Source organism: Cydia pomonella, chromosome 2 (genome assembly GCF_033807575.1).
Source record: "Cydia pomonella isolate Wapato2018A chromosome 2, ilCydPomo1, whole genome shotgun sequence".
NCBI lineage: Eukaryota > Metazoa > Arthropoda > Insecta > Lepidoptera > Tortricidae > Cydia > Cydia pomonella.
In genome coordinates this window covers 28,540,773-28,555,870 of record NC_084704.1, presented here as the reverse complement: position 1 = coordinate 28,555,870, position 15,098 = coordinate 28,540,773, and the positions used below count along the sequence as shown (strand labels likewise).

The following is a 15,098-nucleotide window of genomic DNA, read 5'->3' as shown; positions in this document are numbered from 1 at the left end:
CAATCGCACTATACAATCTAATTTAATATAATATTTATTACTTGTGAGATACACTGTGGTTTCATGCGATGGCCAAGTCATTCTGTTTATTTAAAACATAAAGGTTTTTAATTTTGATATGGTCACTATAAGATGTTGTTAGGTTAGGTAATTACGTAATAACTTAAGACAGAAGGTCCCTTAAGTAGGGACTGAATAAACTAACCGATTTGGTATTAGGGACATGGATCTCACTACTTTTTACAGTAGAAGAACTGAGTTGCGAGACTTGTTTTTTTTTTACAAGTTATGTTTTTGATGGCATCTCATTTATTTTTGTAGAAAATCTTACTTTTTCTTTTACGGTATCTTCTACTTCTTTAATTCCATTATATTATACATATACAGGTACACTGATTCATTCACTGCAAATGTAACTTTGTGATCCTATACATATTTGATTTTCTCCTTGATCTATACACTAAACACTAATTGTATTCTAAATTTGAATCTTCTATGTCTGCTAGATGTGCCTTAGAGTTTTGATGATCGGTCAGTCAGTGACTAAGTGACAAAATTAAGAAACTTTGACTAGTTACAATTCTTAAACTACTACGAATTTATAGGGGGTCGAAAATACCCTGAACTCTTTCGAGAAAAGGATGGTACGGCCGTGCCGCTTTTTTGCTCAACTTGGCGGGGGCACTGCCGTGTCTCCAGATTTACTCTCTCATAGGAAATGTCAAGGTCAGATAGCCAAAATGTATGGGGTTGGTCCCATAGTAAAAGTTGCTCAGTATGACCTAAATATTTACCCCGTAAATTATTGCAGGTAACTAAATTAGCACCATGTATATTATAGAGTACTTACCCGTTATAAGTCCAGCTTGGAAGCTCCAGCCGCTACTCGTTAGTTTATATCGTAAGTGTGTCGTGACAACTGTGACAGGTGAATGAGAAAAAATGCCGTGGACAAACTTTAAACGAAAATAACTTGATTTTTATTTAGGTATGCAAATAAAGTAAGTACGTTGTTCAAAGTTAAGTGAATAATTTGTGTTATTATTTTAAACATCGAAACGTGAGTACAACCGCGTTAGGACACGGAAGGTAAATGGTAAAACGTAATTACAAATTGTTTTATTGGGATTAATATTCACTGAATCTATTTCAAACTATTAGGCCTCAGTGTAAAAAGTCTCTCAAAACATATTTAATAATTTGTACTCATTATTCATAGTAAAAAATGTTCTAGCATGAACAGGAAACGCGGTGTAATTTTTTTGAGAAACAGCCCAAAGTATAGTCCTTTATGTGCAGTGAGCTACGAAATTGCATGGAGAAATTATGAATGAATTCATTGATTAAGTCGCCATGCACTTTTAAGGCTGATGGTAGATCAACTATTAAGAAAAGGTTGAATAAAAGTAACACCAGAACCAAAAACCATTTATATTTCAACATTAACTAGGGGTTTAAAGTTAACACATTAATTAACAATTTGTCTACCTAATTTCTACGAACAGCACACCTACGTCACAGTCATACCCATCTTTGAAATTGCTTCGAAGTACATATTTACTTACTTATATTGAGTGGTCTGGGTTGGACTTGTTTACATGAACAAGACAAAAACAATATCGGTTAATTACGGCATGCTCTTTGGCAGCCCCACATTGCGTTTTATCCAGGATTATTGAGTTTTAGCGAAAAGTCTATTTTGACGGACGGGTAACCACGGAATCCTACACGGAGTATGGCCCGACATGTTCTTGGCCGGTTTTTTCATATAACTTATATGCTTATTTCGCGTAGTACTAAGCCACGATACAACCATTTGAAGTAAATGCTGAGAGTTGGCTATATTTGCAAGTTTCCCAGCAACTAACTATGTATTTACAATCTAGACAAATCTTATACCTTTAAACGAGCAATTCTTGTATATATATTTATATATATATTTCTGTGATCTCGGAAACGGCTCTTACGATTTCGCTGAAATTTGGTATATGGGGGTTTTTGGGGGTATACAATCTATCTAGATTAGTCTTATGTTTGGGAAAGCGCGTGTTTTCGATTTTTCATGCGTTTTTCTTTCGACGCAGAATATGGTCGCTAATTTCGTATTGCCCGCCACTGTCCGTCTGGTCCAGCGGGTTAAGACGCGGACTGCTAAACGAGTGTTACGGGTTCGAATCTCGCCCGGTAACTAAATTTTTTTTTTTTATGTTCAAGTTTATATATAATTTTTTAATTTTTATTGTTTTAGACAAGTTTAATTTAGTAAAAAAATGTAGTTAAGAGTATCACCTATACACGACCATATTACAATAAATATTTATAACCGAGCAAAGCTCGGTCGCCCAGGTACTATTACATTTATGTGAGAATAAAATCGTTAGTACCATTATTTCCAGCCTCTCGTTTGCGGAAAAAGTAAGTATTGGAATTCAGTAAAGGTTGCTGGAGATACGCCCTACAGCAACGGCTTCATTTGACTTGTACTCGTACCCAAATATGTACAAATTGTGTACTATCTTCACGTTAAAAAAAATCCAAATCGCAATGAGGGATGCCGGAGAGCATGACGTGGTTAATTAACTTTCAAACGGTATAAGTAAGTAATTGAGTTAATTCGGTACATTACGAGTATTACTCGAGTTCGCAATCTCGTCGCGCTGTCAATTTGATAGGGTGTGTGGTATGTGTTTCAATATAAAATCAAAATAAATAAATACTATAGGACATAATAAATACTATACTATAGGACATTATTACACAAATTGACTAAGTCCCACAGTAAGCTCAATAAGGCTTGTGTTGATGGTACTTAGACGATATATATAATATATAAATATTTATAAATACTTAAATACATAGAAAACACCCATGACTCTGGAACAAATATCCATGCTCATCACACGAATAAATGCCCCTACCAGGATTTGAACCCGGGACCATCGGCTTCATAGGCAGGGTCACTATCCACGAGGCCAGACCGGTCGTCCAAATAATTTGAGTTTCGGTAATGCATTTAATACATATATTGTTTTATCATCATGTTTATACTATAAGTATACTTGTACTCAACTCAAAACAGCTGACATAACTTGACACATGTGAAGACTTTCCTTATGTTCTTCTATAAAACAAATATCAGTTTGAGTCTAATATACTTAATTCTTAATTTTTTATTTAGCAGTCACAAGTATAAGTTTCTGGCGTATATGTAGATGTTTCTGGCGCTGACTCTACATTAAATTTATTTATTTATATTTTATTTCGCTTTTAGGTGAAGGAAAACATCGTGAGGAAACCGGACTAATCCCAATAAGGCCTAGTTTACCCTCTGGGTTGGCAGGTCAGATGGCAGTCGCTTTCGTAAAAACTAGTGCCTACGCCAATTTTCGGGATTAGTTGCCAAGTGGACCCCAGGCTCCCATGACCTGTGACAAAATGCCGGGATAACGCGAGGAAGAAGAAGAAGATTTATATTTTATTTACTACGTTACATTATTACATAGGAAGAGTTAAAACTTGCAAAGATTTCCATTTGTCCGCGAATATGTGTGCGTTTGGACTGTTGCTATGAATTTATTTAGTATGAGTTTCATGTATAATACAAAATATTGTGTAATACGACTGTTATATAGGTACAACGCAAAGTCATTTAACGAAAAATACTTTTATTTAGAGAAATACTTTTTAGAGAAATATTTTTATTTTGATACAAAGTAATTTGCATGCGTACTTTTTTCTGTTGAAAATTATTTATTTTATTTCGGTTGATTATTGATTAGATAGAGCTGTAGTGATATTCGTACTAATTTGAACATTCACCCCCCAACCTCCCTCGTCGCCTTGACAGCGAGACGATATTGTAGAGTAAGTATAATTATTACATATTATGACAGTTTATGACAATATGAATATTAATACTTGAAATGAATCACGAACGAAATTTTTACTTCGAAACTTTCAGATCAGTACCCCTAGTGTAAATAAATTCGATTTCCAAACGTGACGTACGCGTTTGCGTTTAGTCTCATTTTGTATTGAATTTCGAAAGAGCGCGCCAAGCGGGACGTTTTGGAAACTCAAAATCCTATACAAAATGACACTTAACGCAAACGCGTTCGTCACGTTATGATGTCGATCACAGTTACACTAGGGGTACTGTACCCCTAGCAAACGCAAACGCGTACGTCACGTTTGGAAATCGAATTTATTTACACTAGGGGTACTGACTACAAATACATATTTTTAAATATTCGAATAAATTGACGGGTAGGTAACAATAGTCAATACGAATATATTTAGGGAGATAAAAATGTACAAAATTAAATTACTTACCAAATAGCAATTAACCTTTAAAAGTAGATTTTCTTTTTAATTATAATAATATATTAACTTACATAATATAATGAAATCAGTCTTACAACACCTGTAGTTACATATTTATGGATTGGATTGGAATTGAAACATCACGATGAGAGTAAAATCTTGACATGAACGGGCGTTCACGAAGGTTCTAGATCTAGATCCGAAATGTATGGAACTAAGAGATCCGTCGGATCTAGAGAACTACAGGTCGATTGACAAGAGCAGGGGGCCAACCGCAAAAACCGAAATTCGCAAATTGCGGGGATCTTTCTCCTTTACTCTCATTAAGACGTAATTAGAGTGACAGAGAAAACTGAAAAATGCCCACAATTGACGAACTTCGATTTTCCCGGTTATAGCCCTGACACGAATGGAATGAGTGAATGATATCAATCTATGAGTGTATCACATTAACCAATAGAATGGTGGCTCTCACTGTATACATCGGTATATCGAGTATCGGTATTCGGAGTGACACCTGGGGGCCTACCGCGAAACCCGAAATTCGCAAATTGCGGGGATCTTACTCTTTTACTCTTACTACGACATAATTAGAGTGAAAGAGAAAAAGGCCCGCAATTACCGAACTTCGATTTTCGCGGTTATAGCCACAGGGCTTTACGAATGACACCTGTCGTACAGACGACAGGTGTCATTCGTAAAGTACAAGTTTCGTTCATTCAATTCGTGGTAGCTTTCGTGAATCAGCCTTGACAGAGAACTATTACAACGATCACATTTCACATGTATAGGTATAAGGTTAAATGTTTATCTACTACATGAATTACATTAATAAAATATTGTGTTTTCAATCTTGACATTCCCATTTTGATCCCTTAACGCCGGCTCCGGACAAAGAGTTCCTCATACGAAGTTAAACAAATATTTATATCTGAATACGAATTTGCCAAATGTCAATGACAAATAAATAAGTTTTTACTCGTACTGTCATCTGTTATTTGATTCAGGTCTAAATCGTCTAATCAATATTTTTGTGTACCTATATTACTCATTATAACAATATTTTTGTGTTGTGTACCTATAGATAATATTATATATGTCGGCAGCCGATCATAAGATCAGGCAGATCGCAATGTTCTTGTTCTGTGTAATGTATTGACGGTAGTAACAAAAACCAATAAATAGGTAGGATAGGTTCGTTCAGTTGATTCAGATGCCCGAGGGGAAAACTGTCCAGAAATAGGGAACTCAGGGAAAGAGACAAAAAAAACACGTTTCACGATATGCCTAGGAATTTCAGGATCTGCCTGATCTTACGATGGGCCACCCACATATACCTTACTAATTTGCACATGTGTAAAACCAGTCTAGTGGGTAAAAAACGGGGGCTGAAAATCTAAATTAATATATACAGATATATATCTGGAATTAAGTAGCGAAAAGTTTACCTATACATTTTACGCTACACAATTTTAAATAAAGTATATTATAGAACGCGGGCCAGGAACATCGTTAGTCATCGCTTCCTGGATGATTTTTTTTTACGTGTTTCGGTGGCTGCCATTCCTCAACCCACCAACGGAGCGGAACCTGACGTCCACGAGGGATCATCATACATAGCCGTTAACCACTACACGAGTTATCGCCCGGTTTCATGGAAATCTGTTACTGGCTTGCGGTCTATTATAATCATGTATGACATAAGGTCTTATTAAGGCATTTTAATGCAATTATTTCGTAACTGAACTAATGAATTAAAGAAGATAATGAATTTTGAGGTAATATGAGTTCTAGGTCTTACGACGTCGATTCGATATTTTGGTATAATTAGGAATGTTGGTACTTTTGTACAAACAAAGACATTCTAGGATTCACGCGTCTTAACACTTTTCCGTTTTGTGATCTAGACATTTCTGTAAAAAAGATGCAATCAAAGTGAGATGCAATATGCAATCACACTAAAGCAATATTCTTAATTACATTATCATCCCCTGATTTACTAAAGCCATGTGCAATTTCACAATGCATTATATTAACTAGGTACTTAACATACCTTTGTTCTTGTTCTGAATCAAATAGCAAATGAGGGTTAAAACATTTTACATCATACACAATCAATATTAATTACATGGAAAACTTTCTAATTCCAATTACAATTTTACGAAACCATGAAATACCGAGTTTTATTGGTTTTACACGGGGGCAAAGTTGTTCTTTACTCGAAACTCCTCATGCCCAATTATTCCAAAATTGAATATTTCGCTTCGTTTCCGTTCGAAAAGTGGAATCTTGACCGTTGCGAGGGTTTCAAGGCACGAGGGGTAAACAAACTTTGCTACCGAGTGAATCACAAAAAGGTTCACCACACCAAAGCGAGAAATATACTAACTGTGAAACACTACAAATTTAATCCAAGTGAATGCTGTTATGTAATTATCATTCTAAATCATCAGTATCATCACTTAAAAGTCAATTCCACAAGTCATCTCAGAATTTTCATCATTACGTTGCCACTCTTGTGAATAAAACTTAACGTAACTTTGTCACCCGTTTTTGACGAATAAAGACTGACTTTACGAGCTGTTGTGGTGAAAATGCTTTTTCGCTTTCTGCCTTTATGCAATGCAAAAGGTTACTAATAAATACCCTGCTTGCCTGCTTGTACCAGTAACAACATTAAACCTTACCTACATCATTTTAATTATACCTGCGTTCACATTAAAAATCTTCATATTGTTAAGCTCTGCAATTTATGTAACTATTAATAGAAATTGTTTAGGAGAGACCGAGGCGTTTTGAAACAGAGGTGCGTTGGAATAACATAATTTTTTCTGCACCTATAACCGTTATCGATTCGCAGATTTTTTTAGCTGCGCCCCTCCGTCCGCGGGCCCCTCAGTTTACGACATACGTTATTGTCTCAAGGCGCCCGGTATTGGAGTTACCACACACGGCAAAAATAATACGAAATGAAAATTTTAATGGCTTTGTAGTTATCAATAACTTGCTAATGTGTCACAGGCCAATTCAAAGGTAACCCTATGAACTAATCGACTAGCTAGTTGAAAATTTTACCCTTAGATTGTTAAATCCTGGTTTAAAGATTATAAAAAGCACACTGTCGTCAGTCACCGGAGTTACCGGAATGAGCCATTTAGAGTCACGCAATGAAAATGTTTATTTGTTGAAAATATCGCATATTGTCTATTTTTAGATACAATTTGTTCGGTGATGATTTGTATTTTAGGAATGCTGTTTGAAAATTATATGGCAGGGATTTATTACAAATATAAAAAAAAAGATTCCAGGAACTTTCAGTATAACCTAAGTATAATTGAGAAATATTTCCTTTGTCTAATGCTAACCCTCCGTTCCCCAGTTAGCCCAATTGATGGTACGAACAAGTACGAACTAAATACAATTTCTGATGTCAGTGGCAGTGTGCGTTCGAATTGGCCTATTAGATATAGTCGTATGTAAGTCTTATGGTCGACGGTCTGACGGTACTTGTATTGGCGCGAGAGAGAGACGCACGATAACTAAATTATATCATTTAGACAATAATATAATTCTGATGTCAGTGTACGTTTGAATTGGCCTATATGTCTTCCTAGTTTCCCTTGCTAGAAATTGTAATGAAAAGAAATTGATGGCAGTAGAAATTATACATACAAAATTTTCTACTCGTTCTTTTTACTCCTATTGTATGGAGCGGCTTTTAGCGACGTGTTCGTGTGACTTAGTAGTGAACGATGCGAGTCATTGCTTATTGTTTGTGTTTGGGATGCCAATTTATAACAGATGGGAGTTGTTTTGCTACTGAGGGAATTTCAAACAGATTGTATAAACTTTCCTCGGTTTTATTTTGGTACAATTAAAAAAGGTGAAGGTTATTTTATCCTCTTTAAAAAAAATTATATGCCTGCTGAGTACTAAAAGAAACGTAGACAGAGGTATGGCGAGCCAAGAAATATCTACAGGATTTGCATCTATAAGTCAGTTGTTTAATTAATATTATGTCTGTTAATTTTGATCTCACGTAACAAATTAATGGTAAGTTTAAAAAAATGTTATTGTTGCGTAAAATGCAAAATTGAAATTCAGTAAAAAAATGCTTAAAAATTGAATGTTAATATTTAATTTTTATAAAAAAAACGTTTCAAATATTACAGCTAAAAAAACATTTCAGCCTAGGCTTGTTTCAACTCCCCACAGAATTATTTGCTCAACTTCCCACAAAATTATTTTTTCGCGCAAGCGTTTATATTGACGGCCTGTCTGTCTGGCCTAATGGGTAGTGACCCTGCCTATAAAGCCGATGGTCCTGGAGTCGAATCCCGGAAAGGGCATTTATTTGTGTGATGAACTTTGTTTCTGAGTCATGGATTTATATGTATTTATATTTATTTATCTTAGCTTCGCTTAGATTGGGGCTAGGTCGATCTGAGTAAGATTGAACCCAAATATTTATTTAATATTTAACTTTGGTACCCTTTTAGAGAAAGTTACGGCATTTATAAAAGAGGAAAAAATGGGCTATCCATCGGTAATAATCTTGTACAATTCTAGGAAAAAGATTTAATGTCTAAATTGTTTCAACTCCCCTCGGTCTCCGCTACTTTAATATATACCATAGAATGAAGAACAGTACTAATATGCAAGCACTTCACCTACTTATTAAAGACCGGATAGTAGACCAACCTGAATGCAGTCCTTTATATATCGCAAAACATGTGCCTTTTTGACCCGCTTCGTATGACAACGACGCGAGCGCTAATGATGAGCGCACTGTATAATTAACTGCTAGGAGTATCCCAGCTGCCATTTCCTGTTTGAGAAATGCTCTGATTTATCCATATCCCTTCTGACGTCGATTGATCCTGTCTCGGATTTCTCTAATGTAAGCGTCAGGCTCGTCTGTCAGAGTAACTTTGGAGTCTTGAGTATCTTCACTGGGCTCCGTTGAAGCTACAACGTATATTTCTTTAGGGCCGTTCTTTTCGTCTATTCCTTTGGTTTCATAAAGCCCATTTTCTAAATCTCGCTTGAATGAGACATCGGTTTGGGCATATTTGTGTTGATAATAAATTATATTACGTTCAAAGTCGAATTTGATCTTTTTATCTGATGATGACCTTAGAGATCCTCTTGTAATTCTTTTGTCACCAAAGGCGCCATCTTTAGGATGATTACCTGTTAAAAATATCAAATTAAAACTTAAAGAAAATACCGGTAACAGCTGTTTAGTTCTTGCACTTATATTAGGATAAGTATACCTATAGTACACATGCAGAGCGAATTATGTAAAATCAAAACTTAGTTTAGAAGTTAAAATAACTAAAACAGAAAAGTAACTAACTACAAATCTTGAACTCTCTGAGCTGTGCGAGACAACATATAGCACTTGTAAGGTTATTTTTTCTGCGATTCTATTACGTTTCCTGTAATTTTAGGGACGTCGAATAACTAATAACTAAATTGTTAGTCGCAAGGAAAAAAGCGTGTTTTAAATGGTATTTTATGGCTTCTATTTGAGTCATCTATTATCATAATTCGTATTGTATCAATCTTGGATCAATGTAACAACAAGGATTCGTTCAAGAAAAATATTTTTCCACCCAAAATACGGAGCTCATCAAACTAGCCACAGTTTATCTAAATGTAACGAAAAAAACAGCGTTACCCTAAGAAAAAAAAACACGAACACATGTCCAAGTTTTATTTATTTTCAATTGTATTGATTAGGTCAAATTATGTGCTTCGAAAAACAAATAATATTCTTTGTACTTCCTCCCCCTTAGCTAGTTTCTGGGCATTTTCCGCAAATCGACAACCATTGTGCCTACTTTGCGTGAAACAAGGTAGCGCTACTCTAGCCACCCCAGCTCCTCCACGAAACCTAGTAATGTCTTCCTTCAGGTTACTAACTGCCTCCTTTAGTGTGCATGGAGGTATTTGCTCTTGTGTACTATTAAAATCCCCTCTAGCATAAAAGTGTTATTCTCTGGGAATATGTCTGCGGTTGCGTCTCATTGCCACGACCTTTTTCATACAATTTATATGGGTCGCAGCGATTAGACCGCAGACATATTTTTTGAGATTGACCGAAAATCTGTCCCGGTTGACAGTTATAAGCCCAAACAAGTACATAAATATAAACATATATACAATACTATTATTGGAAGAACAATACTAAGGAAGGGACAAATACAAATAATAATCTTTAAGATGGGATCTCCTTACAAACGTAGTTACGCTCTCATTTTAAAACGACTACTGACGACTACTTTGTACTTACAATAGGAGAAGGTATGTCTGTAATTAGTTTACGTAGTGTGGGAAGGTGAAATTCGGCTGAGCTTGCTGCAGACTCTTAATCCGACAAGAAGAGAGTTATATTAATTAGTTGCTAACTTGCTTAAAGGGGGGGCGGGGGGAGGGGATGCTAGTGTACGTAGAGCACCATACCTAAAGGTACTTTGTTTGTCTTCCCCATACATTAGAACATAACTTGACCGAATCCTTTACCCTGCATACGATAGCAGTATAATTTTAGCATAAAATAGCTAATAATTTAGCCGAAGTATTTGACCAGATTTTTTTTTAAACCGAATTATACTTTCAGAGATATTGAGGGAAAACGTTATAAAACCCGCGTGATCCCGAAATCTTACGTCGCAAGTTTCGTGCGGCGCGCTTAATCTTTTGGTCCTTTCTAATTTCCTGGCTTTACGTCCCCTCTTAGAGAGACCCCACACTAGCGTCTTTCGAGCGTCACCGTCTAGTCAACTCTATGGTTGCTGCTGGACGCAACGTTGGCGCAACTGCGCAGTGATTCCATTTTCCATAGCGCTGACCACAGACCTATCAAACGCTAACGCATAAAGATAGCTGAAGTGTGCGAATGAAAAGCCATCACGTATATGAACATTATGAACATCCCATGAGTGCGAAATAGGTAGACTACAAATAAGAAAATGTGACCATTTTTAAGTTTGACAACGGCCGCAGATGGCAGAGAGCGTATAACCGTAATTTTTAATTTGAAAAATAAAATCGACCGGGAAATTTGATTAAAATAATTTAATAGACTTAAATCGACCGGAATATTAACCTTGATTATCTTTTATATTGTTTTTGAGCTCCCGATATTTCGACGCACTTACTTACATGCATCTTGTTCAACTAGCCGTGAATCATTAAAAACTGTTAAAATAATTTAGTAGTCTAAAAAAAACGTCTCGCTGGATCTTGTGCAGTGTAACATGGCCAAATAATCCATCAAATGAGTAATTAATTTTACAGACAATTATGATAATCCGAGCCAAAATTTTCCAAACGATATTTTGCTAAATTAATAGCATAAATAGTGCTCAATCAGTTAATATAATATTTTATCATTTAAGCCAATATTCGAGATTATTTTGTGAACAAAACTAAATTGTTACGCGTAAGCTAGGACTCTTAGGGGTTATCCTATTTATATGGCGCTGAATAGAGGTACAAACCTGAGTTGTCAGTGCTGCTGGAGGCGGGGTTTCGCCCGAGAGCGAGGGTCGTGTAAGAGCTGCGCTGCACGGCACGCGCTCCCGGTCGGCAGCACCGCACCAGCGTGTTCTGAAAATAATCACCTGCGAGATTTATTCCAATATGCATGATCGCTAGATTTTTTTATTACGAAGCGGATTTTCAGAAACTTTATATACCTTTATTTCGCCATTTGAACAGTAAATATTTAACTCTGAGTAATAATAATTATAAAGTAACGTTTCTCTAAAACAGTATGATTAATTGGCTGAATTGGATTTGCCACAATGACTGTCCCAGCCTTTGAAATAAACGCAGATCCCGCAATTTTCATTAAAAACCGAATTCCTTCTAAATAATACAACATGAATTTCAATTATGTGGGTGCTTTTGTATTATATGAGCTAGGTACGAGTACTGTGATTTATTGTGTGCGATGGATTAACTATCGATTACTGGCTATTTCTGGAGGCCAATCATAAATACATACATTTTGGTATCAAATAATAATGAATAGAATCAGGCGTTACTTTGCGGAAATCCATACTAAATAGATGAGATGCCTCCTCTTCTGAGGATCTCGTAGAGAGGCGAAAAACGTGTCGAGTTTCGTATTTTTGGTGGTGGGTTGTTATATTTTTTTGCGTATTTATTTTTGCGGTGGGAGGGTGGGAACATTAATTGCATGTAAAAATACGCAAGTGAGTATAACGGGTTAGCACTGATTGACTAGCACGTTATCTTTTCACGGATCAGCGAAATAATATTTTGTGTTTTAATTATCAAGATAATGTTATTTAGTTATTATTCGCGGGTTCATTTGGAAGCGCTGGTGGCCTAGTGGTTAGAGCATGCGACTAGCAATCCAGAGGTCGCGGGTTCAAACCCAGCTCGTGCCAATGAGTTTTATGAAACTTATGTATGAAATATCATTTGATATTTACCAATCGCTTTTCGGTGTAGGAAAACATCGTGAGGAAACCAGACTAATCCCAATAAGGCCTAGTTTACCCTTTTCCGTTACCTACATAATGTATTGGCACGACATTGACATCAAAGTGTAAATTTTAAATATACCTACACTTAACACTGTTAAAAGCTCGTGAAAAATCACTCGGGACGGGACTATCGTGCATGTCTACATATCTTGCGCACATGCACTATCTTGCCTTAATTCGTTAGTCTTATGCAGTTTTTATCGCTTATTCTACTTCACAAATGTATAGTCTACCTCGTAATTGCAGCGGTCATTAATTTTGTTACTACGGAGAGGCTTGGCTGTGTTAAACTGACTTGTAATACTTATTTTAAGAGTCCCCGGCAAGCTCGGCCGAATTTCACCTTCCCATAAGAGTATCATTCTCATTTTAAAATCACGTGTTAGATTGTAAAGAAACGTTGAACATACAATGACATGAGGTATATCTAGGGCTGAAATTAGTATATATTGCTATGGTATCCGAAGCAACATAAACCAATATATACCTTATCCTAATGTAAGTAAAAAGTTTCAGAGCAATCTAGCTAATCGTTTTCTCTAACAAAAAAATGCTTTCTTTAAATAAATGGCCTTGATTTGCCGCTCGCCGCTTGCGTCCAGTCCGCGGCCTAAATGTATTGATAGAATTAAATTCCATCCATTTGTGGTTTAGTGTGGTAATTCCTCTGACTCTTGACTTCATTAATATGGATCTACCGGTATTTAACATATCGAATTAATGCACGTGGATTTACGAAACTGTTGATACATCGACCATGAGCACTCGGCAACAGAAGTAGTTAGCGTTCAGTTATTCAATGCCAACATAATCAAGACGCCCATTGTACTTTGGCTTCGCCATCCGCAATAATAAGCTAAAATAGTATGTTTAGAATTCATAGGGCCACCCCACACTAGCGTTTTTGAGCGTCGGCGTCTAGATGTCGCTATGGAAAATAACGTCGCAGCGCAGTTGCGCCAACGTTGCGTCGAGCAGCAGCCAAAGAATTGACTAGACGCCGACGCTCGGTAGACGCTAGCTAGTGTGGGGTGGCTCTAAATTGATATTATTTCGAAATAAGCCATGTTTTGAAGAAAAAAAAAGTCCGATATAAAACCGGAAAAGTAGCCTGTGTCGCTCTAGTTATAAAATGATTCGATTGATTCTTCATGACCTCATTTACCAAAATTGGTTTAGTAGTCTTTACGCTGCATATATACACACATTTAGACTAGTTCCTGGTCGAATACTTCGAATCGCTCGTGGTCGGCAAGTAATTACTATGATTCCAAAAGACTACTCATAACGATATGGAGTGTTTGTTTATTCATATTATTTATTATTGCAACGTACAAAAAGAGTGCTTTCTTTAAATAATATAAGTTGTTTCACACCGGTCCAGAATACATAAAATTTACGGAAATACACTGATAAAGCATGATTAAATATAGTTATGGACTATTAATTTAAAATCAACAAATGAATCCATCCATCCATCCATCCATTAATAAGACAGTATTAATAGGAGATGGATTCATTGATATGTCACAGAATGCGTTTCTCATACTTCATATCATGAAATCGTTTAACTTTTAATTAAAAGTAAAATAAAAGTAATGTCGTTTAATAAAAAGTTAATAGCTGATTTGACTGGTAAGTACACACTGCCCTATTACAAAGTGGGTGGTGAGGCCTAAGCTCCTTTCTAAATAGCGCAGGGATGCCTAAGTGTATCTCCAATGAAGACTTGTTATTTAAACTTGTGTACAAGATTTATTTTTAATAAATCGGCCGTCTGTGACGTCACTAAAGATGCGTTCTGATTCTGAACAGTGGGTACATTTTCAAGTTTCTGATTGGTATGTAGGCACACATCACATTTACCTATATTTGATCAATTGTCACGTAATGTCTCGCTTGGATGGAAGTACCAATACAACACATAGCTGCGTTTTTTACTACTTAGTACGAGGGTGGGATAATAAGTAACTGGCCTAAGTAGAAAATACTTGAATTTCGGTGTTAAAACTAATTTTATTTTTCGACATAGTCTCCACCTAGCTCTATGCACTTATTCCATCTTCGCTCTAAAGCTGCGATGCCCTCCATAAAATGATTCTTTTCGAGGCCTGCAAAATACTCCTCCACAGCGGCTATGACGGCATCATTAGTGGCAAATTTCTGTCCACCCAAAAAAGTTTTAAGCTTCGGGAACAGGTGGAAGTCGGATGGTGCCAGATCAGGCGAATAAGGTGGATGGGGCAGCAA

The 15,098-nt window shown here is 36.3% G+C and overlaps 1 protein-coding gene across 2 annotated transcripts in view; it reads right to left on the bottom strand.

The window, feature by feature from the left end:
• Positions 1 to 1,415: 1,415 nt before the first annotated feature.
• Positions 1,416 to 15,098, bottom strand: part of LOC133534823 (pyrokinin-1 receptor-like) — a 91,162-nt gene continuing 77,479 nt past the window's right edge. The window contains exons 4-5 of one of the 2 annotated variants that reach the window (XM_061874111.1): positions 11,832 to 11,954; positions 1,416 to 9,516 (exon numbers count right to left, since the gene is read on the bottom strand). In XM_061874111.1, the coding sequence (XP_061730095.1) occupies positions 9,460 to 9,516; positions 11,832 to 11,954 (180 nt within the window). In that variant the 3' untranslated portion in view covers positions 1,416 to 9,459. The remainder of the gene's footprint in view (positions 9,517 to 11,831; positions 11,955 to 15,098) is intronic. The other variant, XM_061874110.1, reaches the window with a different exon arrangement.